Raw genomic sequence first — 25,531 nt, forward strand, 5'->3', positions numbered from 1 at the left:
TCGAAAGGAGCTGGATACTTGGATTTTTGTGTTTTGATTTTTAAGTCAACAAGTAATTTAAAAACAAAACAAAACACTCTCCAATCCCAGACCCATATTTCTTCAGGCTGAAGAGAACCTCCCAGCCCCATCCTGTGCCAACAGTTTGTGACCTCTGACTTAGATAATTCCTAAGCACCAGAATTCTGAGAACAAGTAAGGACTAGGATTCTATCAGAAGCCCCAAAGAAGCTTGCACTGTTCTTTTCATATGAGGATAACCATGTTGGCTTGCCATTGGCTTATGGAAAATTCTCTTCCAGCGAGTGGGATGAGTATGTCTCTGATCCAAACACTAAAATTGGATGTGCTTCGTGACCAGTAGTATATCGTTAGTCTAGGATGAGGTTACGGGTATGGTTTGCCATGAGTGTCGTAGACCCCAACAAGGTCTATGAACCCCTCTAGAGACCAACTTCTCCAGCAAAGATGCCCAACAAAATGCCATATCCAAATTCTGTTAAAATGGACATAATATCACAAATGCCGGTAGTTACAGTTTTTTGAGCCCTTAACTTGTGCCAGCTGCTTTGTAAAAATGACCTCTGTGGTTCCACACCTCTCTGTGAGGTAACTGTTAGCACAGGTGGCCAAGCCAAGGCCCTGGCGAGGTTAAATATTTGTGTCAGAGGGGGCAAGTGGGCTGCCCCCCAGGACAGCCTGCTCGCTTCTGGAAGGGGCCAGATCACTCTCAAAACCCCAGGACATGGGAGCAGGCTGACGGGCAGCCCTCTCCCTGGACCCCCGCCCCCACAAACAATCATATTGCCCTTCCGGGGCGGGGGCACTTGCTTTCCCCGAACAGTTCAGCATCAGCGCTCCCTTGGTGGTTGCTCAGCAACCAGCTAATATTACAGCAAAAACAAACGGATCAATCGGAAAATAACGAAGTCAGATACTCGTGTGGACCCAGCTGCAGAGTTCCAGTAAAATCTCTCCCCCACCCCTTCGCCGGTTTATTCTAAAGAACCGGCTTGTAGATGTGCGGCTGTCGCTCGATTCCAGAAACGTCAGGTGGGACTCGGCGGGGCGAGGCAGAACTGCTCCTGCATCCTGGGTCTGGTGCGCCTACCAAGCATGTGACTTGGGGCGACTCACTTAGTCTCTCCGGTCCTCTGTCTTCTCAGTTAATAAAGGGGCTCCTGAGAGCCTCCTGCAAGGGCATTGGAGGGACTCAACGGGAGTTAATTCTCTGTCCTGATCACAACACTCAAAACTGGACCTCTTCACCTGGCCTCCCCGCCCCCCTAACCCCCTCCCATGCAAACTGCCAGCTTCAGGATAGCCAGGTCACTCCAGACCACCATCATGGCCTTTTTTTCCTACAAAATGAGAAGCTGTAGACTTACGTTCATTGATTGAAAACCGTATGTAGTGAGCGCCTGTTACATGCCAGGCAGCGTGCCGCCTTGGGACGGGGCTGTCACCGGAGTCATTCAGACCTGCCTTTCAGTGCTGAGTACTCCTTACTCAGCATTTTGTTAACTTCCTGGGACTTTTTTTAAATTCGTGAGCTGGCGGTTGTGTTACTTCTTCCCTCTTAAGGTCCTGAAAAAATGAAATGTGATCACATCTGGACAGCAAAGGCACCCTGCCATGAATCGTGCCTCATTCATCTCTGTGACATTGCGCTGCTGGGACTCCCGTGAGCAGGACAAGCTGGCGGGTCCCTGCGCTCATGGGGTTTACATTCTAGGGGCCACTCTCAACTGTACGTGTCGCTGCCATTCTTGTTACCAATACAGAAATGGAGAGCAGAGATACAGAGCCACAGACTCATGGGCGGCCAGGGATGACCTCGGAAAGAGGCGGAGAGTTGGTGGAGCGCTTGAAGGACTAACAAGTGTAAAGGCATGAGGTCTCTTGACATTTTTGAAGAATGTTCCAGAATGGCAGAGGAATCGAAGGTGGAGGGTAGGGACAGCTTCTCTCAGCTGGGACATTGCATACCCGTGAGACTGAGCAGGCTTCCCAACTCTTGCACTCATCCTGCAGAATCTTCATCTTTGTTCAATGCCTGAAGCTTAAAACATCTGCTCTGTTTCATAAATGTCACCTTTGCTTCCTGGGGCATACACATACCACCCTGCATGGAGACTATATTCTGACCGTGTACAGGAATGACAGGCTTCAGTTTTATTCTGCTCCCTCCAGGATGGTGGCCAGCCACCCTCCCCCATCAGATGTCCCCTGGCACACCCAGCTGCTCTGTAAACACTTGTTGAATGAGTCCCGAAATCTGAACAAGACCAGGTAGAGAGAACACCAGGCCCAGCCAACCGGCTGCCTTCCATGAACCCTGACTAGGTGGCATTTCCTCGGGCTAATTCATCATTTGAGTTCTGCTATCTCGATAACATTTCACATTTACTGAGCACATACTATGTGCCGAGCACTCTTACCAGCACTTTGCATGTGTCTTGTCATTTAACCTCTTATTAGAGACAAGGTGGTTTAGACGAAGTAGCCTGCCCTCAGGCATGGCTTTGCCTCATGGGCAACTCGCTTCTCCTGGGCTTATTTGAGATATTCTACACTTAACCTATTTATTGATCCCACTGCCTGATGGGCCCATCTCCACCGCCGTGACGGCCATGGCCATCACCGTGGGTTGTACTTGTCAAGTTCATTCCATGCACTGGAGAACTGTCTTGGCATCTGCGTGAGATGACCTGTTTAACCCTTACATCCCGCCACACACCAAGCTGTCACTTGGTTGAAAGCACAAGCGGAGGGTGTCCAGGTGGGACCTGATTCCGAGCTGCCTGGCCCAGAGCTGTCCTCCTGACTTTGGGGGGACCGACTGTCCTCCCATAACACACCATCAGCACCTAGCACAGTGCCAGCATGCGGGATGTCCTCCTGCAGAAAGCGCAGCCCTTGAGAGTCATTAAGTAGAGGTGAGTCCGGATGCTGAGTTAGGGGAGGTGAGGCGTACAGAGTCCCTGGCACAGAGCATGGCCCCGTAATGGTAGCTGTCTCGTGTTTTTAAACTTTGCCCCCAAACTCATTTTTAGCTTCTCTTTTTTCTGTAGCCCTCTCTGAGGGACAGGTTCTCTCTCTGGATATGTTAATGCCATCCATTTAGGAACCCCCAGATCTTACTGGGGCCCGGGCACCCTGCCCTGGCTCTCCAGAGGATTCTGCCCATCTCTGACCTCATCTGTTATGTGTATGATTTACTCTTGCACTCTCCATGGGGAGCCTTAGGCCCCTCACTTGCAAGTCTTTGCTATTGTCCCCACACACCTCCTGGAACTCTGTCCTCCAGGAAGTCCTTTCCTAGGCAACCGTATAGAATCTGAGCACACCCCATTACCTGCCTCCCAGCGATCAGCTCTGGTAACAGGTGCAGCAACTTTGCCTCCTGCCCACCCCTGCCCCAGGGAGGTTGCTGAGTCCTCGGAGGTGGTGTTCAGATGCTGCCCAGGCATACTGCTGGAAAGCCCTGCTTCTCTCTGGTGCTGTTGCAGCTAGGCAGTTTAAGGGGTGTGGGGGACAGCCAGAGACAGGGGCCTCTGTTAGCCTCCCTGAGACACACACACACACACACACATGCACACGGATGCCTCCCTTGCCCCTCCCGGGTGGGTTACATCTGCAGCCACATTCACCCACTGCTCCTCACCACCAGCTGGCTCACCCACGGGTTCCGTTTGCACCCTGTCCACGCCCTCGTTCCAGGAGGAAGCTGAGATCAGAAAAGGGTGGTCTCAGATGTGTGCCTCAGCTTTCTCTCCTGGCAGGGGTCACCCCAACCCCGCCCATGGCACCCCAGCCCCGCCCATGTCCCCCCGGAGAACATGCCAGGAGAATACATGGGCGCAGCAGTCTGTGGAGGGGAGGAGGACTTGACAAGCGCCTTCTGTGCACCAGGGCCGTGCCAGGTGCTCCACATGTGGTCCCTTTTTCATGGCAACCCACTCAGGGCCCAGGCCCTTAGTTCCCATTATCCAAGTGGGACGATGGAAATATGGAAGGCGTGTTTTCTCCAAAGTCCTGTGGACTAAGTGGCCAGACTATAATTTCAACCCAGTTTTGGAAACTCGGTCATTTCCAAAGGACGACCTTCACCATACCGGTAGTCTTTGTCTCCGGGTGCCAACCCCACACTGACTCCTTCCTTCCCTGTGCATTCGTTGAGTGACTCCTGTGGGCTGGAGCCAGAAACCCAGCTCCAAACACGGCTCACCACTGACCTCAAGCCCGGTGGAGCCTACAGGTACACATAGGCGGTCTGCGTGATACTACCACTGCCATGTCCCGCCATCACCATGCGTGGAACAGTCCCAAAAGAACTGGTCCCAAAGGCGATCTGGCCAGATATCCAGGGGATGGCATCAAAGCCAGCAGAGGGGGCAGGAGAGGAACCAGGAGCCAAGCTCCTGCTGCAGGCTGCACACAGAGCCTTAAGAGAAAGACTGAGTCTGTTCTGGGGTTTCTTAAACAGAGGTGCACTCCAGCACAAACTGCTGTTCTGCCTCCCACCCACTTTTTTTTTTTTTAAGATTTTATTTATTTATTTGACAGAAAGAGAGACATCAAGAGAGGGAGCACAAGCAGGGGAAGTGGGAGAGGAAGAACAGGCTTTCTGCGGAGCAGGAAGCCCAATGTGGGGCTCCATCCCAGGACCCTGGGATCATGACCTGAGCCAAAGCCCTCCAAGCCCTCCAAGCGCCCCTCCCATCCACTTTTAATATAACTCTCACCTCTGTTCCCAGGAACTTATGAGAACCGCTTGGACTTCTTAGAGCTTGGCTTTGATTAAACAGCGTGCTCTCTGACCTTGGACTGGGCTCTGCCAGTCCGGGGCTCTGAGAGCTGATGGGCCTCCTCTCCTGGTTTTGTGACAGCAGCCTCAGGGCCTTCAGCCCGCGGTGCCCAGCAGTGTGTCCCTTGTCAGCCCTGGCCTTGGCCATTCATTGCATCTCTACAAATACCAGTTCAGCCCATTCTGTTATGGGAGCAGAAGTTCTCATGGACAGAGATCAAGGATCCGCCCACCCCTGCCAAAAGCATAGAGGCTACAGGAAGTGCCCAGATGGTAACCAGCACCACGAGGACTGATCTGAAAGCAGCTCCCTGATCCAAGCTGTAGCACGTGGGAAGACGCTCTCCAGAATTCTGGGATGGAGTTCTCCGGCGAAGGGTGGAGGGAGTGGTCTCAGCACCAAGGACAGAGGCGGTGAGGAGGATAGCAGGGACCAGTGTGCCACATTTGACAATGAGGGGACACTACTGACCTTGGTCAGGTCCAGGGGTTCAGTGGCAGATTCCACTCATTTGAAAAAAGCAAATCACCAATGAACGAGGCCCAGGACAGCCAGTAGATCACTGCGCACATCTCTGCCTCTCCCGACACCATCTGTGTGCTGGCCTCTGACCACCTCGCTGCTGTGAGGCAGGACCTGCTGTGGAGATAAGTGTGTGATCTGTAGCCGCTGGCCCTGTCCCTCCTTTCTGGCCCCAAACCACTCTTCCATCAGCTGCGTTGACCCAAGGTGGATTCCAAGAGGCTCGTTGCTTCAGTTGCGTTAACAGACTTGACTCAGAGCCCGTGATTGATGATCTCTCCCAGTTATTTCTAAGCTGGTGCAGCCTTGACAAACAAAGCGATTGCCTTCTTCCCTTAAGGATGACGGTAGGATGATGGTGGGTGCCCCTGCCAGCTGGGTTAAAAGGCAAATTGCTGAACCTCTCGGGGGTCTCATGACTTTATCAGTAAACCCGGAAATACTAGAGCTTCTGTCACACGTGGCAATGATGAACGAAGTAAAGAAGATTAAAGAAGTAAAGCATCTGACATGCTTAAGGGGCTTGGTACTGAGTAGACATAAGCACCCTTTGCTACCATGTATTGACCACCAATGGTGTCCCAGGCATTTCTAAGAAATTTAGTTCCCCTAAATCCTGTGTGCTTTCTTTCCAAATATTTAGAACCCCTTCCACAGACCCCCGAACTCCTGCTGCTTAGAAAACGGTGGGGATCTCTGCTCCAGAAAGCAGAGAAGACACTCCTGTCTTCCTCCCTCCCTGCACTTTGAGCTCGGTCCAGACCAAGGTTCTGTCTGGATTCAGCTCTGCACTCCGTGTCTATGTCCAGTCTCATAAATAGCCATTAATGAGCATATTATCGTAGTTCTCTTAATAACCAAGTCCAAGAAATATTTATTATCAAGATAAGAAAACAAAAGCCCAGAGAGTTATGTAATTTGCCCACGATCACACAATTAGTGCGGCCGTGAAGATAGGATCTCTGTCGTGTAAAAGATCACACTCTGTTTCTTGCTCTTTGGCTTCCCTTGACATTGGCATTCCCCTGAGAGAGATTCGGCGCTCAAATATGTGGAAGTGGTTTTAGTTGGCTCTTCTTGGACCATCAGACCGTCTGGCCACATGGAGGATGACGTGATCTCACGTGGCTGCCACACGGCCAGAGTTGAAGAGCTTTGCGGTCACGGGTGTGGGTCCTGGTTCATCCCACCCCCTGCCATTCCCCCACAAGTCTTCCTGGCACTGAAGCCTTGCGTCCACTGTCCTTGGCCAGCCTGCCTGCCCTGTCACTGTGACTGTCCGGGTTTGCCTTCCCTTCACCACCAACCCCCCGTCCCACACCTGAAATATAGACAGACTGAAAGATGAGATCATTGCAAAACCATTTTTTTCTGTTTTAGACTTGACTGTGCTTTCTCATTTTTATTTACATCAGAGGGAGATGATTTCTCTTATTTTGTTTCCCGGAAGTGACATCGAGTTGGGTTGCCAGTGTCCAAGCCCATGCCCATGAGAGAGGAAGTGTTCATTTCAGGGAATTCTGAATAGTAGAGAGGCAGGAGTCTGTTAAGCCTTTGCGGGAAACTGGCTCGTAACTCAAGTCCCATTTTCAGGCAAGCGTGACTGTTTGTGGGACCCCAGAGCGGTCTAGCAGGGCAACATGCCCCCCTCTCTGGGCTCCCAGCCTATTGCTGAGAGGTTGGGAATTAGGAAGTTTGACTTATTTCATCTCCTCTGCACCATGTGGGTCAATTCTGTCCAACCTCTAATCACATAAGGTGAAACTAAATGTTTTTTACAGCCAAGATAACTCGTGACAAGGTTGTGTGCTTTTGCCGAGTAGAAGGTCCCGTTCCTTGGTCAGTGACCTTGGCCCCTGTGGCGTTCCTGCTTCCACTGTAGCCAGCCCCACCTCTGACTGCCAGTGGCACTCCCGATGGGGGATGCAGGACCAGTGTGGTGACAGGATCCCACTCCTGATGAACGATTTGACCCTGCTCTTACACTGACTTGATTCGTTTCTGCAGAACTAGGGGAATGCCTCTCCACATGGCCTTAGCCTCATGCCTACCCGCTAGCTGGTCTCAGCTGCTGCTTCAGGTCCTAGTTCCACATGTCTGTGATCAAGGAAGAAGCCGCATTGCCAAAATCCAGTGGTCAGCCTCTGCTTCTCATCTTGACTTCTCCGTGGCATCTGCCGATGGCCCCTCTGTTTCTTTCCTCTTGGCTTACTGAAGTGTGTGCCTGTCACCAGGTGGTTCTTCGACTTTAGGAGTCCCTCCCTGTAGTTCTCATCGGTGGCTGCCTCTCTTCTCCTCCTACCCTCGCTCGATGATGTCGTTCAGTCTCGTGGCTTTAAATGCACCTGCCACTGATCTTCAAAATATCCCCACCCAGCCCTGTCTCTTGACCTCAAAACTCGTCTGTCCGATGGTCTTCTCATCTCTGCCTCGTTCTCTCAAGCATCTCAGGCAAACTGTTCTCAGGCAACCTAAGTCTCATCTTACCCAAAAAGCTCATGCCGGCATCTCATTTGATGGCCACTTCAGTCTTCCCCTGACGCAAGCCAAGAGCCTTGCGTCATCTCCTGTCTACTCTCACACCCCACGCCCAGAGGGTAAGGAAATCCTGCTGGCTCTAGAACCAGGCCAGTTCTTTTCACCTTCATTCTGACCATCAAGGTCCACGCTAGCTCAGCCATAGCAGCCTGGGAGCCCCCTAACTGATCTCTTTGCTTCTACCCATGCAACGCAGCAGCCTGTTCCCAACACAGCAGCCAGAGGCATTCTTTAATACAGAAAGCAGCTCCTCTCCTTAGCTCGGGGTCCCCAGTGACTCCCTGTCTCACTAAGTAAAATCCCAAGACCTCTGTATTGGTCTCCTATGTGGCCGTTGAAAACAACAGAAAACATTTTATCTCACAGCTCTGGAGGTCAGGATCGGAAACTGGTTTCACAGGGCTGAAATCATGGGGTCCACAGGCTGCGTTCTTTCTGGAGGCTCTACAGGAGAATGTTCCTTGCCCTCTGGCTCATCCACTTCTTTGACTCGTGGCCACATCACCCCCACCTCTGCTTCCATCGTCCCTTCTCCTTCCTGACTCTGACCCTCCTGCCTCTCTCCTATCAAGACCCTTGGGATCCCTCAAATAACTCGGGATCGTCTTGCCGTCTCAGCACCCTCCATCACACCTGTCGAGTCCTACTTGCCATGGGAGGTTCCTTATCACCAGGTTTCCGGGATTAGGACATGGACAGCTTTGGAGGAGACAACAGTGGCATTCTTTCGCTCCCCTCAACCTTCAGGGATCTACGAGACTTTCTATGGCCTGTAGCTCTCCCTCCCCGCCTGCCTCTCTGGCCTGGTTAGGGGCTCTCCCTGTCCTTTATTGTGCTCTTGTCCTCCCTTAGGGCCTTCGCGCTGGCTGTTCCTTAGCTGAGAAAGCTCTTGGCCCGGATCGCGGCATGATTGCCCCCTCCCCTACTGCCTGCCCGTCTCCGTGAGGCCGACCTGCACCACCCCGTCTCGGACTGCAACCAGTTCCCCACCCTTGCCATTCCGCACACCCCAACCCAGCTCTGTTCTCCCTCCCAGAAATTCTGGCTTTCCTGACATACTCTGTAATTCACTTACTGTTCTGGCTTCCTTCCGGAAATATCAGCCCCACGTGAACAGGAATTTCTGCCTGTTGTATTGACTGATGTCTCCCGAGTGCCCGTGCAGTGCCTGGCATGTGGCAGAGCGAGTGAGGAAACAAACAGGTGGAACCTTGGCCGGCGTTGGCACCGGACTTGGTGATCGGGTCGAGCCGGCGCCAGAGAGGATGAACGGGCAGTCATGATCACGGCCAGAGCACACAGAGTGCTTCTCTTCTGCTGGCCTGGGGATTGCTTGGCCCCAGACCCCCAGTGAGATCAATGCTGTTGTCGCCAGCCTCCATCATCACAGACTCGGAAAGCAGAAGAGAGAGGACAAGTAATCGGCCAGAAGGCGAACTAGGGCAGCCTGCACCCTCGTCCCCACCCTTGAAGTCAGAAGAGGTCTGCCGCACGCCATTGTTCCTTACTTCTCTGAGATGCTTTCCTGAAATCTCATCATGTCTGGCACCTGGGCTGTTGCCTTGGTGACAGAGATCTGTCTCGAGGGCAGAGGATGGGGTGAAAAGGGTAGAGATGGAGGGAGGGGTATGACTGTGTGTATATGGGGGTGGGGTGTGCCCTCACGACCCGCTGTCAGGATCAGTCTTGGGGATTGGTCATTCTAAACCCCGGGAAGCCCATCTTCTGCACAGCTGTGTCTTTGTGCTGTGTCTTTGACATAACGCCGAGCCCATGCGAGCCTCCAGTCAGCCCCTGGCCACCCCCTCGGTTGGTATCGGAATCCTCATTCACATTCTCTCCCTTACTTGTCACTTTTCCCAGGTGGGAGCCAAACATGTTATGAACTATTTGCGCACTTGAGTAAGTGGAGGGGAGACATGCAGGAGGCCTGAGGGGCTGGAAGACAGACGCTGCCCAGTGCTCGGTTCCCCCTCTGACCCCCAGTCAGCTCTACCTCCACCAGATTGGAGGGGCCAAACTTACTCTGCCTGGCGCGTCTGAATAGTTTCTGACATGAAGAAGGATCCAGAGAGCTGGGCTGGAGACTAAGATCTAATACACTGTTTCCATAGATAAGCAGGTTGGCAACAAAATCCTGCTCTGGTTGCAAGAGTTTGTTGCCTTTCTTGGCTCCTCTGCTCTCACCCATCTCCAGCAGCCGCCCCCACCCCATCCCCGTAAGCTGAGCCAGAAAGGGGAAGGGGTCATTTGTTAATCAGTTACGCTAAGTCACGCACTGGATCAGGCTCTTCTAGAGCGACTGCTTTGCTTTATCCTTTCAGCAACCCTGGTCGATAAGGATTATCATCTCCATTTTATAGCCGGGGAACCTGTAACCAAGAAAAGTTGAATATTGTGCCCAAGGTCATAAGAGAGTGGCAGGCAGGATTTTAACCCGGGGCCAGCAGGCTCCAAGTCATGTGTATTTGTTGTGCTCTCTGTTTTACCAGCGGGGGTCTGAAGTACTTCAGGTGAAATCTTCTCTTTAGAGTTCCTCAGTCCACAAATGTAGTAGTAGGTTGGGGATATTTTTGAAAGGGTCTTGGGCAACCAGGATTCTTCAGAGAAACAGAACCAGCAAGTGGAAAGTTCTTTTTAGGAACTGTGAGGACTGACAATCCATAAGACAGGCTAGCAGGCTGGAAACTCAGGCAGGATTTTGATGTAACAGTCCAGAGGCAGAATCTCTTCTTTTTCCGGAAAGCTCAGAGTTGGCTCTGACATCCTTCCACTGATTAGATGCGGCCCACCCAAATTGTTAAGGGCAAGGGCTTTATTTAGAGTTAACTGTAAACATTAATTATAGCCACAAAATATTTCATGGCAATATTTAAAAGAGTGCTTGACCAAACAGCTGGCCCCCTGACCTAGCCAAGTTAACCCATAAAAGCAACCATCACAGGCTGAACCATCATACATATGGTACTTAATGTGTGCTGGGCATTGCACCAAGAACTTCCATGAGCTAATGTGCTTTTACTCACCAAAATGTTTAACAAGATCATAGACTCTGAGACTCAGGATGGCTCAAGTGACTCTCTAGGAAGTCAGACCTCTTCTGACTTCAAGTCGTAGAGTCAGAACTAGAAGCCAAATGTGTCTGATTGCTACTGCACCAGATTACTTTCCAGAATCTTCAGCATTATTAATCTAGATTTAGCATTCTAAAAGGATGCATGAAGGGACCCAAAGTCACTCAGCTTGTCCAGGCTGGCTGCAAAACTCACATCTCTTGACTCCTAGTCTAGCCAGTCTCCTGGGAAGATTCTGCATATGAAACACTCTGTCTCCTGCAGGACTCCCTTTCCAGATAAATGGTGGAGGTACATTGTGCATCCCTAGGTGGTCAGCAAAGCCCCAGCAAGGGAAGGTCATACCAACAGGAAACTGTGCAGAAGGGCCTGAGCTATATCGTTGCCAGCTCAATGAGCAGATGTGCTCGAAATCAGTATCCTGAAACCATTTTTATTGCTGAAACGAGTTCATAATGAGATCCACTCAGGATATCAATATCCAAACCTCTTCGGACTGAATCTGAAATGGACCTATCTAGTGACAGATCCATCCTTGTGGCAGTCTGTGTTTTAGAGAGATTAAAGGGAATTTTAGAAGACACTCCAGGATCTGATGCTCTCTCTGCAGACAGAAATAAGAATTCCTCGGGCTGCACTTTTTAAAGCATGCTGCTTGCTTGGTCTACGTTCTGTGGGTCTTGCAAGATACCAGTTGGGGTGGTTTGGTTGCAAGCACCAGAGATTTGCAGTAGGCAGCTTCACTGAAATGAAAAGAAGTCAAAGGACCAATGGCCAAAAAAAAAAAAAAAAGAAAAAAAAAGAAATTGAGTGGTATTTCTTATGGCACCAAAGTAGAATTTGGGAAACTGATACTTGAGACCGTAATTAACCCGGGCAGCTCTGGGCCCCTCTGCAGCCGAAGTTCAGAAGCCTCTAGAGTGCTGCCTGACATTAACGCATGTCAGCCCTTTGGTTTCCAGTCTCGGCATCTCTGTTCAGATTTCCAGGAGTGAGGAACTGATTTGCTCAGCTTGAGTTAAGTGTCTACCCCTGAACATGGCCCTGGCCATGTTCCCAGAGCTGTTGCTACATGCAAGGACCATGATGAGAAAAAGAATCATCTTTGAGCAGGGCAGTCTGAGAAGTGGCTACTGTAACGTGATTATAATAGTGACAGAGAAAGACACATGGGCACCCACAGACCTCTGTGGTGGGTGTGTGTCCACACTTTGCCCATCCCTTTGTGGTTCAGTGCCACTAGCCTCCCACACTTTCCCAATTATCTTAACATAATTAGCTGCAAATGCAATCTTGGGCTTTCAGCATCCTGAGATGTTTGCGACAAGAATGTAAATACCAGGCAGGAAGGACTTGGGGTGCCTCTCCGCTCCCTCCTTCCTGGGGCTTTGCCATCTGGTGAGTCCAAGGGTATCCTCTAGAGCCCTGTGGCCTGCCCCCGATACCCAGTACCAAGAGATAGGGTATCCGATTTTCCTGGAGGAAAGGTGGCGAGCCCTCATTCTGCCTATGTCTAATACAGGATTGAGTGAGAAGAGTGCTTGGCCATGGGTGGGGGAATCTTGGGTGTTTGGAAACTGGGAAGTCATTGTTCAGAAAGACAAAGCAGGAGAGGAATGCAGACCAAAGCAGGCTGACTTGGGCTACTCGTCCTCCAACTGGCTAAATATAGCTCACCCAGATTCTATCTCGGTGTCATCCTTTGAGTCTCCCCAGAAACAGTGACATCAGGGTCATACATTGTTTGGTGTATAGTTAACATAAGCCTAATTATAAACAATGAATTACAACTGCTAGTCAGAGGATTCTAAAATGACTTTCTGGTCCATCGTAGCCCTGCCCTGTCCAGGGGGCACTGATGCCACCCCTTCCCCCAAGGCAGGCTTCTGAGACCTGTCCTTCCTCTGCCCTCATCATTCATGGATACCAAACCCTGCTTCGTCCTTCTCACACTGCTGCTCTGTTCTTGCCCCACACTGGCCTTGGCCGACACAGTTTTCCTTCGTGGTAGCATGACTCCGACCTCACGGACTTGTCCCTGCTTACATACAAGTTCAGAGTGAAGTGGCTTTAGTAATACGATAGCGATAAGTCATATTGCTGCGGAAGGCTGCGTCTTCCAGTATTTTGCAAAATGCCTTCCAGTGCCTTGATTACCCTAAGGAAGACTGCTTTCTCTCCGTCAGAGATGATAAGCATTCAATAGCCCTCTCTGGCACGGAGACCCAAGAGTCAGTGGTCTGAGCAGGAAGCCAGAATGGAGTACCAAAGTCTTGTCCAAAAGGGATCATTGGGAAATCAAGCCAGGAAATAAGGATCATGTTGTGGTCGAAGAGTGACCACGTGTTGGTGCAAGCAAGCCATGTACTACGTGTGCTAAATGGTATTTGTATTTATGCTACCTTGTTCGGCCCCCACGACAGCTCCAGGAGGGGGGATATCATGGCCCCATTTTAGGAAGGAGAGACCTGAGGTCGTAAGAAGCTAAATATCCGTGTTCATTACAAGCCTCCTGCTCTGTCCCTCCCTGAGCCTTTCGCCCTTTCAAAATGATGCCCGCAGAGCCGGACAATGGCAGACAAATCTAGAAGGGCAGGAGCCAGATCTCAGAGGAGTAGAGCAGAAGTCCAGGTTCAAAGGTGGGAGTGAAGAAGCACGTGGAGAATGATCTCCCTCGCGTGGGGTGTGAGCTCTGTCGTTTTGGGTGCTGGCTGCATTTGGCAGGTCTGGTGACTTTAACGGCTCAGGCTGGGGGATTCAGGGGTTGAGAAGTCCAAGAAATGGGACCTAGAAATATCCAGGTTGGTGATGCAGTTATCACCTTGCTGTCTGGCGTTCCCGTGTGGCCAGTGGTGCAGAAGGAGTGGATAGCCAGCCCAGTGGACCCTGCAAGCTGTGAGTCCCTGGAGACCTCCCTTCTGTGCTTGGCTCTGACAGCAACACTGCAAAAGTGACGGAGGGTCTCCCAGCCCCTCCTATCTGGCCTGTCCTTGGTTCACTCTCCAGGGAGACTCCACGTTTTGGCTCAGAGACAGGCTTTCTTCTCTGAACTCCTGAGTTACTACTCAGGAGTTACTACTCAGTTGGACGAGCTGCTTGGCCTCCTTGAGCCTCGGTTTCCCCATCTTTAAGCTGAGAGTTGGACTTGGGCTTTCTGTCCTCCGCCCCCTGTGCCCCCTCCCTGCCCTCACGTGGGAAAGGCCTCTCTGCCTGGCCTCACGGGGACCCTGTCTCTGCCTGTCCTCTCCTTTCAGGAAGTCTGTCATCCAGCTCGACCTTGCCAACACCAAGAAGGCGATGATCGTCCCTGCATTCGAGACACTGCGCTACCGGCTGTCTTTTCCCAAGTCGAAAGCGGAGTTGCTGTCAATGCTGGACATGGGCACTCTTTTCACATTCAGGTGAGTAGCCTCAGTGCTGTCCCCCATGGTCGTCCGAGGCCTTCCTGTCCCCGGAAATCAGACACCAGCACTGCTGGCCCAGAAGTTCGCTACCTTAGACCATCTTAAGGCCAGAAAAAGTGCCACTGGTCTCCAACTACATGTTTGGAATATTCTTTCTTCCCACATGCCATGTGGCTTTGTTTCATACATGGGTGGTGGTGGGGGGGGGTGTCCTGTAGCCAGATGGAAGGACCAGATGGAAGGACCAGATGTCAGATGGGAAGTCACCTTACCCTTTCTGTACTTGACTCAGCATAGGTTCCCGATCCTGTCTCCTGTCTGAATTCTGGTTTTGGTTCGCTTGCTCCTTCATTCAACTGGGAAGTGGGTTCGACCTATTAGCACCGTGGTTGCTGTTCCCTTTTTCCTCTCTGCGAGGGAGTGGTCTGTACTCTGCACTCCTCAGGCCTAGGATGAGTGCCTGCAGCTTCACCAGCTAATGGCATTAAGGCGACTCCAGGGTGGACGCGGCAGATGGGGCAGCTGACTTTCCCATTGCCTGAGTGATGATTTTTTAAACAAGCCCCTCATTAGAGCCTGATGCTCTAATCAGTCCTGTGGGAGCATCACAGGGGAGCTACCCTGCTGTCTGTCCAAAATGCCCACGGAGTGTGTACAACGGTACACGTGTGAATGGGTTCTGACTCCCGGGAACAGGCTGTGGCATTTAATGCCCTTGCAGGACGTAGGGGGTCCTTCCCAGTCCCTTAACAGAGCAGTCTGAAGAGAGAGTCAGTGCTCCCCTCTGCTCCTGTTTTAAAGAGAAACCACCACTTTGAACAGGGAAAGAATGGCCACCACTGCCTTTGAGTAAAAAAAAAAAAAAAAAAAAAAAAAAACATACATTTCCAGGCAATCCGAGTTTTATTGAAAAGGTTGTAATAATAACTTCAGTTTCCACCCTACTATTAAGTTACTAGAAGTTTCTAGAAGGTTTTCTCAAACAAACTTTATTTTGGGAAAGTAACCTTATGAGATAGGTTATTTGTTCAACAGTTCAGAGGTGATCCTTTCCCACGTTTTAAGCAGATAAACTGAGGAGTGGAAGGGTCCTGCTGGAGCCAGGACTCCAAACCCAGCCTTCCTCCTGTATCCAGAATTCTAGAAAGTAACCTGAGATGGTTTAATCACCTCTTCCAACCCAGACTTCTTTCTTCTTGGAAAGAAATAACAACTACCATTTGTTGGCTACGTAACTTGTGCCAGGGACTGTCATCAGCTCATGTAATCCTCACAACAGATCTGAGGCAGATACTGTCATCCCCCTTTTACAGATAAAGAAACTGAGGCTCTGAGAAGCCAAATGACTTACCCAAGGTCACACCATCAGTATACAGCAGAACCTGCGTTCGGTCCAGGTCTGAGGAGCTGCAGAGCCCAGGCTTTTAACTCAGATCCCATTGGACTGAGTCCTGAATGTTCTTACCAATCTGAGTTAGATGCAGGTGCAAAATGAGACTCTGAGACCAGATCTTCATCTGAGCCTCCCACAGACGCCATAGCCTGATGGCTTCACACCAGACAGATTTCCAGGGCCTCTTTCCTTCCATCTCGTTCCCCAGGTGGTTTGAGAACTCATTTCAAGGCCATGTCTGTGGGCAAGAGAGCTGGGGCTTGGCCTGCTGTTTCCAGGATTCCTGCTCTGGCCATAGCTCACAACTCACAAGGTCAAGTGCTGAATTACAGACCTTCTTTCCCTCCAAACAATGAGCTCTCATGTCTCCTCGCAGCTGGGACCCCCTCCCACTGCGGCTGGAATGGGAAATCATCCCCACCCCTGCTGGCCCTCTAGGGGGGGTTCCTGGATGAGTAGCATCCGCGTCCCCTGGGAACATAGAATTCTCAAGTCTCAAGCCCCGTTCCAGATGGCCTGGACCAGAAACTCTGGGGGTGGGGCCCAGTGGTGGGTTAAACAGTAGTCTCCGAGGTGATTCTGAAATTCAGCTCAAGTCTGAGAACGACTGCTCAAAGCAGGGTGCCCCAGATCTCTCCGGAGTGGCACCTCACATGGCGCATCCAGGAAACCTCTTTTGTCTCTGTTGTTTGGAGGCTTCCTGGTGTCAATGGTGTCAGAACAAGTGAATCCCCTGCACTGACGGTGGGTTTGGGGGGGCGGAGTCAGGTGGCCGCGTGCTCTCGTGGCAGGTGAACTGTAATGTCACCCTCTTCTGTGCTGACCAGCTGTGCAGCACATCTGTCTGTCTTCGGACCGAAGACATGGTCTTCGGGTGTGGGGGGTGCATGGAAGCTGCACCCCCCACACCCAGGGGGCCAGGACTGACCGAGCTGCCCTTCCCCCTCTCTGCTTCCTCTGTGTCACACGAGGCCAAAGGTTTGCATTCTGAATAAAATGGCTGTTGATACATTAACATCACGGAGAGTAAGACCCTTGCAAATTGACATCCTATCTAGGGCAAATGAGAGGAAGTAATGAGCATGTCTTTCCTTTCAGAGGCATCACTGTAAATCAGCTCCTGCTCTGGGTGCCTCCTGTGAATTCACATCACGTCATAAATCCGTGACGTAGGCATGATTCTGTTTTACCAAGAGAAAGAAAGGAACGGTTATTATTATTTATTAATAATTTTTCTTAGAAAAGGAAACAAAGGAACAGAGGAATTAGGTACATTTTCTACACCTGCTGAGAGACAGAATTCCAACCGACAGGTGGGCTCCAGAGCCATTGTTTTTAGCCGCCTTGTTAAAGTGCCTGTTAGGGAAGGAGCATTTATTGAGCACCTCCTGTATGCCAGCACTGCGCCAAGCCCTTTATAAACATTTTCTCATTTCAGTTCCCCAGCCGTTCAACAAGATAGGTGTTCTTTTCCCCAGGGGACACAAGAGGGAAGTAAAGTCTAATTTAAATGCTCTGTTGACCCACTCCTCCGCTCCAAAGTGACAGGGGTGGGTTTTGAACCCCGGCGCGGTGGCCCTGCTGTGCGAGCTTGAGCCAGTGCGTGTGCCCGGCCGCTGGTGGTGCTGGGCCGGCTCTGCAAGTGTCAGGTGTGGGGACCGCCCGTCGGGCTAGTTCACGAATGGAAAATCAGCTCCTTCCCGGCCTGATTCTTGGCTTAATCCCGACTTGCTGCAGTATGCCTCCTTTCCACACTCCGTGCAGGTGGCGTTAGTCAGCCTTTTATGTTCCTTCCGATCGTGGGATCGTGGTTTTGTGGCACTTGCCGAATCCATGGAGCTGGGGTTTCCAGTCCCTGTCCTCTGCCAGCCCGGCCGTGTCGCCCAGTGACACTGTACTGAAGGGCCACAGGTTGGCCAGTGGGCAGTTCGCGAGGGTCCCGGGAAGGTCCAGCCTCGGGGGTGAGGGCACAGAGTAAGCAAGTGGCCCCGTCACCTACCAGAAGATTCCACCTGTCATACTGCCCACGGGCTCTCACTTAACCCTCATGTGCTTTAGAACCTCCGTGAGTGGAGGTGGGACCCCGAACTGTGAGCTCCTTTCTCCCTGAAGCTCCCTAAGTTGTTGGGGTCCCAACTTTCCTATTCCCTTTGTCTACAATGTTCTATTCCCCCAACCCCTTGCTCTTGGACCAGGTCTCCTGTTTCTTGTGGCTCCCAGGCTCCTCCCACCCCTTTGTAGCTTCCAGAGGCCGATTCCTGCCCCACTCCCTGCCCTCGGTCGTAGGTACCCATCAGGTTTTGAGAAAATACTTGTTCATTAATCTATTCAGCTTTGTTTCTGATCACTGACTCTCTGCTCTGGAGAGGCCAGAGAGTGTGGGTGCTGGGGACACAGAGGAGAGATCACCCAGCATGGAGATCCAGGGTCCTGGCCCTTGAGCAAGACTGTCTGGGTTTGAATCCCAGCTCCAGCCTGTTGTTTGTAACTTGATACTGACTAAGTTTTAAGAATTTTAAGCTATAGGGGTGCCTGGGTGGCTCAGTGGGTTAAAGCCTCTGCCTTTAGCTCAGGTCATGATCCCAGGGTCCTGGGATCGAGTCCCACATCAGGCTCTCTGCTCAGTGGGGAGCCTGCTTTCCCCCCCTCCCCCGCCTGCCTCTCTGCCTAATTGTGATCTCTGTCTGTCAAATAAAAAAAAAGGGATTTTAAGCTATAGATACAATATTTACAATATAATCCTTATAGCAAGTGCTTCATAATGTTAGCTTACTATGAATGTTGTTATATGTCTGTATTTATTTTCTGTTGCTCTATAATGAACTGCCACAAATTCAGAAGCTTGACACAATACAAATTTATTATCTCATGGTCCGTAAGGGTCAGAGATCTGGGCACGGGATGGTTGGATTTGCACTCAGGGCCTCACTGGACTGAAATCAAGTTGGGGGCAAAGTTCCAATTCTCCTCCAGCGCGCGCTGTGCTCCTCTAGGCTCCCTGTCTTCCTTCCCTTGCACGTGGAGGACTGTGGTCACCACTTCCCTGATGGCTCCTTGCCACGTGGCCCCACAGGCAGCGCGCACATGGATCTTTGCTCTCTTGCAAACCCAGATCTAAAAGTTCTCAGGATTCAACCAGGGCCAGCCACTCCCCACCCCCAATAATTCCCCTTTATTTAACCCAAGGTCAACTGATTAGGAACCTTAGTTACATCTACAAGGGTCCCTTTTGCCAGATGATGTGACCTACCCATGGGAGTGGTGCAGCCACAGGTCTTGCCTCAAGGGGGAGAATGTGCTTCAAGGGCTGCGTTACCGTGTTCTCTGGCACAGACTGACAGGCAGTGAGGTCCCTAGAGACGATACAGAGCCCTCCAGGAGTTCACTTACCCTTTCATTGTGAGAGTTTCCTTGTTATGAAGGATGTAGATAACGGATGAGATTAGTTTCCCAGGATCGCCAAAACAAGCTACTACAAACTGGGTAGCTCCGCACAATGGAAATGTATTATTTCGTAGGTGGGGAACCAGAAATCCAAAATCAAGGTGTTGGCAGGTTCATTCGTCCTCCAGAGGCTCAGGGAGAACACTTCCTTGCCTCTCTCAGCTTCTGGTGGAGGCTGACCATCCTTGGCGTTCCTTGGCTTGTGGGTACGGCACTTCAGTCTCTGCCTCCACCTTCCCATGGCATCACATCCCGGTGTGTGTCTCAATATCCACATTTCCTCCTTCTTTTTCTTTTTTCTTTTTCTTTTTGTTTTTTTTAAGATTTTGTTTATTTATTTGACAGGCAGAGAGCCTGATGTGGGGCTCGATCCCAGGACCCCGGGACCATGACCCGAGCCGAAGGCAGAGGCTTTAACCCACTGAGCCACCCAGGCGCCCCCATTTCATTTTTCTTATAAAGACAACAGTGGTTGGATGAGAGCCCACCCTAATCCACTATGACCTCATCTTGATACATCTGCAAAGACCCTCTTTCCAAATAGGTCACATCCATAAGTCCTAGGGGTTAGGACTTGAACCTCTCTTTCAGGGAGACACAGTACAATCCACAATGACTCTATCTGCAAATACCTTTTCTTCCTCCCAACCTGCAGAGTTGGGGAGGCTGAATTTCCTTCCTTTCACCCAATGGCTTTTCTCCCTGTGACCTAGGTACCACGTCTGGACAAAAGGCCACGCTCCCACAAACTTCGCCAAGTGGCGGACTGCCACCACGCCTTACCGTGTTGAGTGGGAGGCAGATTTCGAGCCGTATGTTGTCGTGAGAAGGGACTGCCCTGAGTATGACCGGAGGTTTGTGGGCTTTGGCTGGAACAAGGTGGCTCATATCATGGAACTGGACGCACAGGTGAGCGGATGGAATGTCGTGGAGCCGGTGCTATGGGGGTAGGAAGTGTAGACTTCAGGGCCAAAAGGGGTCCTTGGAAGTCAGAGAACAGAGCGCTGAGAAGGAACAAGATGTGGTCAGGGACTGGAAGTGGGAACGTGGCAGTGCTAAGTCTCATGACCACGGATTCCCAAACCATTCCTCTTTCTCTACTGTTGAGTGAGAGTTGGATTCCCAGCGAGGACCCGGGCAAGTGTGAGGGTCTTGTGACAAAACATTTCACTCCCTGTCCTCACCCAGTTCGATAATGAGGACAAAAAGAATCATCACTTGATCATTTGACCTTTGAGCCGTATAGCTGCCACAAAGTTTCTCTGAGTTCCATATAAGGGACACAAGAAGGCATGTGGCTGGGACGTAGCTCATTATCCTACCCTATAACTAAAGTGATGATTTTCAGGCTGTATTTCATTGTGAAACACTTTCATTCATTCAACTAATACTCACTAAACACCTGCTTCAAACAAAATCAGCAGAATTCTAACAGGTTATACCAAGTGTCTGCAAGCTTTCTCTGCAAAGGACCAGATAGTAGGTTTGGGGTCTCCATGGGGCTGACAGGTCTCCTTTTTCAACTACTCAACTCTGCAATTGTAGTTCACCTATAGACAGTACCTACACATGGGTGTGGCCATGTTCCAATAAAACTTTATTTATAAAAACATGCAGCAAGCTGGACATGCTACTGCTCATCACCCCCAGTGTTAAGTAAACAAAAGCAAAACAAGATACTCTGGTTACATTAGGAGAAGGATGCCTGGGGCTCTCAACCCCACCTTTGTTCTGTTTTTGTGCTGTTCTATAAAGCTTCTCCTCATGGAGCACAGTGTAAATATTTCTCAACAGAAGCACCTCAAATTCAAAAAAAAAGGTCAGATGTTCAGTGTTGGCTGCCCTAGGAATTACCTGGATTACTTTCCAACAGTTCCAGTATGTTTGAGAGCAGTCCCAAGTGATATTTTTTAAAGATTTTATGTATTTATTTTTGAGAGAGAGAGCACAAGTGGGGGTGAAGGGAGAAGTAGACCCCCCACTGAGCAAGGCACCCTAAAAACAATGAATACTGTTACGCTGAAAAGAAATAAAAAAAAAAAAAAAAAAAAGGAACCCTATGCAGGACTCGAACCCAGGACCCTGAAATCATGACCTGACCCAAGGCAAGACACTTAACCGCCTGAGCCACCCAAGCACGCAGTCCCAAGTGATTTTAATAAGCATCTAGGGTTGCAAACCACCAGTGTAGACAAAAGGTTATAGAATAGTGTCCATTTTTAAGAACAGAAGCATGACTTTTAATGTCTATTTTTTCAGTAATACTTGGAGGGAGTACAGTGCTGCTCACAGACAGAAACATTCAGTCTACCCCAGCTTCTGTTTGAAGGAAAAGAAATGTCATATTCTTGTGTCCAGCAGTGTGTTGAGGTTGAACTGGTTCAAATAAAGTGAATTTTTCCAACCCCGAGATGCGGGCTTTATTTATTTTATGCAATTTTGACAGAACTCCTGCAAATTTCTTGATTATTTTTCTTTCTTTGCTGGTGGCACAGCCAAACATAACTTGACCCTGTCCAGTGATTTCCAGAAATCATGAGTACACACCTGACAGGTCATCCGGCCACACCTGTAGGGCTAGTGGGATGAGTCAGGTTCTTTGTCCCCAGAGGCAAGTCCCAAACGGCTCAGCTCTGGGGGCTCTTGTATTTTCTTCTCAGGGTTGTTCGTGTGGCTCCTCGCCATCAAGGGTCCTTTCTTGCTGTGTCAGTGCCCCTCCATCTGGACCAGCTACCTTTCCCCAGTCTGATTTTCCCTTTCAGAGTTTCTTCTGATCTGCTTTGGGCTGGGGAACAAGACGACCAAAGCTTATCAGACCTTAGGTCCAAAATCAGAGAACATGGGGTCTGAATGAAGGCGTGCTGGGTTCTCCTTGGAGTTCCATGTCCTAAATTTGTGTCACCTATTTTGGCTATTTGGAGGCATTTTATTTTTGGTCTGAGATTCTCTCTGTATTCTGCCAAGTGGAGGCTACTCTGTGATGCTGTGGCTTACAATAAGGATGAGTAGTCAAGAGCTTTGTTCTTTTTTTTTTTTTTTTCCTTAAATTAGTTTTTATTTTGCTCAGGTATACCCATTAGTAATTCTTTTTATTTTTTTTTAAATTTTATTTATTTATTTGTCAGAGAGAGCACGCACAAGCAGGGAGAGCAGCAGGCAGAGGAGAAGCAGGCTCCCCGCCGAGCAAGGAGCCCCATGTGGGACCCAATCCCAGGACCCTGGGATCATGACCTGAGCTGAAAAGGCAGACTCTCAACCACCTGAGCACCCAGGCATCCCTAGTAATTCTTTTTCTTTTTAATTTCTTTTTTAAATACTTTTAAATTTAAATTCAAAGAACATATAATGTATTACTGGTTTCAGAGGTGGAGGTCAGGGATTCATCATTTTTTTTTATAAAGATTTTATTTATTTATTTGACAGAGAGAGATCACAAGTAGGCAGAGAGGCAGGCAGAGAGAGAGGAGGAAGCAGGCTCCCTGCTGAGCAGAGAGCCCAATGCGGGACTCGATCCCAGGACCCTGAGATCATGACGTGAGCCGAAGGCAGCGGCTTAACCCACTGAGCCACCCAGGCGCCCCGGGATTCATCATTTTAATGTAACACCCGGTTCTCATTACAAACACTTGCCCTCCTTGATGTCCATTCCCCAGTTTCCCCATCCCCCCACCCATCTCCCCTCCCTTCCAGCAACCCTATTTGTTTCCTATGATTAAGAGTCTCTTACGGTTTGTTCTTAATGAGCTTCCATCCAGTGGGATCTTTTTTTTTTTCTCCTTGATTCTTTTTTTGTCCCTTCTTGTGTACTAATCTGTTGAGGCTGTCAAATCTCATCAAGCCCTATGAGAAATCCCAGAAACAGACATCATTTCATTGAGCAAGAGCTTCTCTCATGGCTCAGGTTACTCTAGAGCAGCCGCATGGGCACCTGCTCGCATTTACCAAGACCCTTTCACGGGCCATGAGCTCTGCCCAGCACTATCCATCCGTGACTGGTCATCTTTCAAGGTAGGTATTATGATGTTTACTTTATAGATGAGAAAACTAAGGTATTGAGAAGCTCGGTAACTTGTCCAGAGCCATGCAAAGAGCCCTGCACCGTCCCTCTCCAGCATGGCTCTGTCTCCATGACCCCCTCCCTGCTGATGTCGTTCCCCTCCTCACTCATCCACTTGGTCACTTGGTCATGCAACTGGACATCCAGCATGCCTTCCCGGGGGTCCTCGCAAGTGCTCATGCTGCTCTCGTCTTCTAGGAGTATGAGTTCATCGTGCTGCCCAATGCCTACATGATCCACATGCCTCACGCCCCCAGCTTCGACATCACCAAGTTCCGGTCCAACAAGCAATACCGCATCTGTCTCAAAACCCTGAAGGAGGAGTTCCAGCAGGACATGTCTCGCCGCTACGGCTTTGCCGCCCTCAAATATCTCACGGCTGAGAACAACAGCTAGCACCAGGAAGCCCACCACTAGGGAGAGAGACCTATTCTGCAGGGGGAACACCACTCGCTGTTTGGGGCCCAGCCTTCAAACTCAGAATTGAGCAGTGCTTTTTTTGGTTTGTTTTTATTTGTCTCTTTGGCCCAACAAAGCTGCCCATACTACAGAGATCTGGGACAAGGATCCAGCCAGCGCCTCTCTGCTCCACAATCTGGCATTCCCAGAACGTGGAAGAACAGCTCGTTGACACAGTCTCTTCAAGAATGGGACACAGAGGAGTTAGAGGAGCAAAGGGATGTTATCTGACCACAAAGCCACAAAACCAAGCAGGTCTTTAGGACGTTTTCATTGCCTTTTAAGAAAGGAAAGTCAGGGTGCGTGCTGGGGGTTAGCCATCCTGGGAAATAAAAGCAAAACTGTCTCTTCGTTCAGAGGAAACTTTCTTTTTTTGTCCTGCAATCTAGCCACATATCCAAGGTGGGAGGCAAACCAATGATCTGAACCAACCATTTGGAAAAACCCAATAGGGACGTTATACTGGGTGGGACCTGGAGGTGGGGCGGGTGGGGGGGGGGGTCGGTTGGTTCTTTATCCTCAAGGACACTCTTGTTTTGCTTTGATTTGTTTTTGTTTGGTGGGGGTTGTTTGTTTGTTTTTGGTCGGGGACTCCAAAATAGAAAACCTGATCTTTTAAGGCTCTGAAGGAGAATCGGCTGCTTCATCCAGCCTACCCCTGTCAGCAGTGGCCCCACAAGGAGTACGAGAGTCTTCAGCCACTATTTAAGATGGGCAGCCTTCTTCAGGATTATCACTGAGGCCTCCATGACCTTGAATCCCCTGCTCTCCAGAGTCCAGGGGCTCAGACGGAGACTGTGGAAATACGAAGACTGTCACATTTGCTATTGGCCGTGACTGGTTCGTGGGGAAAGGGCTCAGAACGGATTGTTCCAGCGTACACGGCAGGTACGGACCTCTCAGGCCTTTAGAACTGCAGTAGTTCACACAAGCCCAGTTCTGAAGATCGATGTGTCCATCTGGAGACCCTCAGGAAGACTGTGCTGGGTTCCTCTGTGTTCATGCTAATTCCCTGCGGCTGGGACGAGGTCATGGCCTCGGGCTCCCTCTGGGACCTGTCCAGAGGGTAGGCAAGCACCTTTACCATTACACGGATTGAGGAGACACTGGACTTTTTACCCATTTTCTTGAATCTTCAATATTAATGTTGTGTTTACATTGATGAGAACAAGAGTCCACGCCCTACTCCCGGCTGGGCTGTTTGTATTGAGTTGCAATGTGACCAGCGAACGCTGCATTCAATAAACGAAAGTCCGGACTGTTTCTTCCCCCGCGCCCTCCCACTCTTGTAAGAAGCTGCCGAGACACATGCCAGTGTAGACAGCAGGACCCATAAACGACAACCTCACACTTAACGCTTCTCCCATTTATTTTTCTCATCCCTTGAACCTTAACGTTGTTTTTTCCTCTTCTGAGGTTAGATCTCGCTTTACACTCTCACCCTGAAAACACGTTCAGAGTCGCTGTCCAGCTTCTGTCTCAGCCCCGGAGCCAGATGTCTTCTATCCCAGCTGCTAGCAAGGTAAATCCTGGTAATCAGTAGCAAAGCAAGCGCCCAACCCCGTTTCCCGGTGGTCACGTGACACCCCACAGCGCTCTGACTTCCGAGACCCTCTCATGTGTTACATGCTCAAGTGGAGAATTCCCTTAGATTTATTTAAAAAAAAAAAATTAGGAAGACAATTACTTGGACTAATCTTCATACAGAAGCAGATAAGTTTCTGTGTGTGACTATATGTATGCATGTATGCATATATATGTCCTACATATATTACATATACATATAGCATATGTGTGGTGTGCACATCACAAAATTAATACACAAATAC

The 25,531-nt window shown here is 50.2% G+C and overlaps 1 protein-coding gene across 4 annotated transcripts in view; it reads left to right on the plus strand.

The window, feature by feature from the left end:
- Positions 1-24,965, plus strand: part of LARGE1 (LARGE xylosyl- and glucuronyltransferase 1) — a 524,894-nt gene extending 499,929 nt beyond the window's left edge. For all 4 annotated transcript variants that reach the window (XM_082740545.1, XM_082740542.1, XM_082740543.1 and 1 more), the window contains 3 exons: positions 14,200-14,346; positions 19,900-20,095; positions 23,442-24,965. In XM_082740545.1, the coding sequence (XP_082596671.1) occupies positions 14,200-14,346; positions 19,900-20,095; positions 23,442-23,639 (541 nt within the window). In that variant the 3' untranslated portion in view covers positions 23,640-24,965. The remainder of the gene's footprint in view (positions 1-14,199; positions 14,347-19,899; positions 20,096-23,441) is intronic.
- Positions 24,966-25,531: the final 566 nt, after the last annotated feature.

This window comes from Mustela nivalis (assembly GCF_964662115.1).
Source record: "Mustela nivalis genome assembly, chromosome: 7".
In the NCBI taxonomy this organism is placed as follows: domain Eukaryota; kingdom Metazoa; phylum Chordata; class Mammalia; order Carnivora; family Mustelidae; genus Mustela; species Mustela nivalis.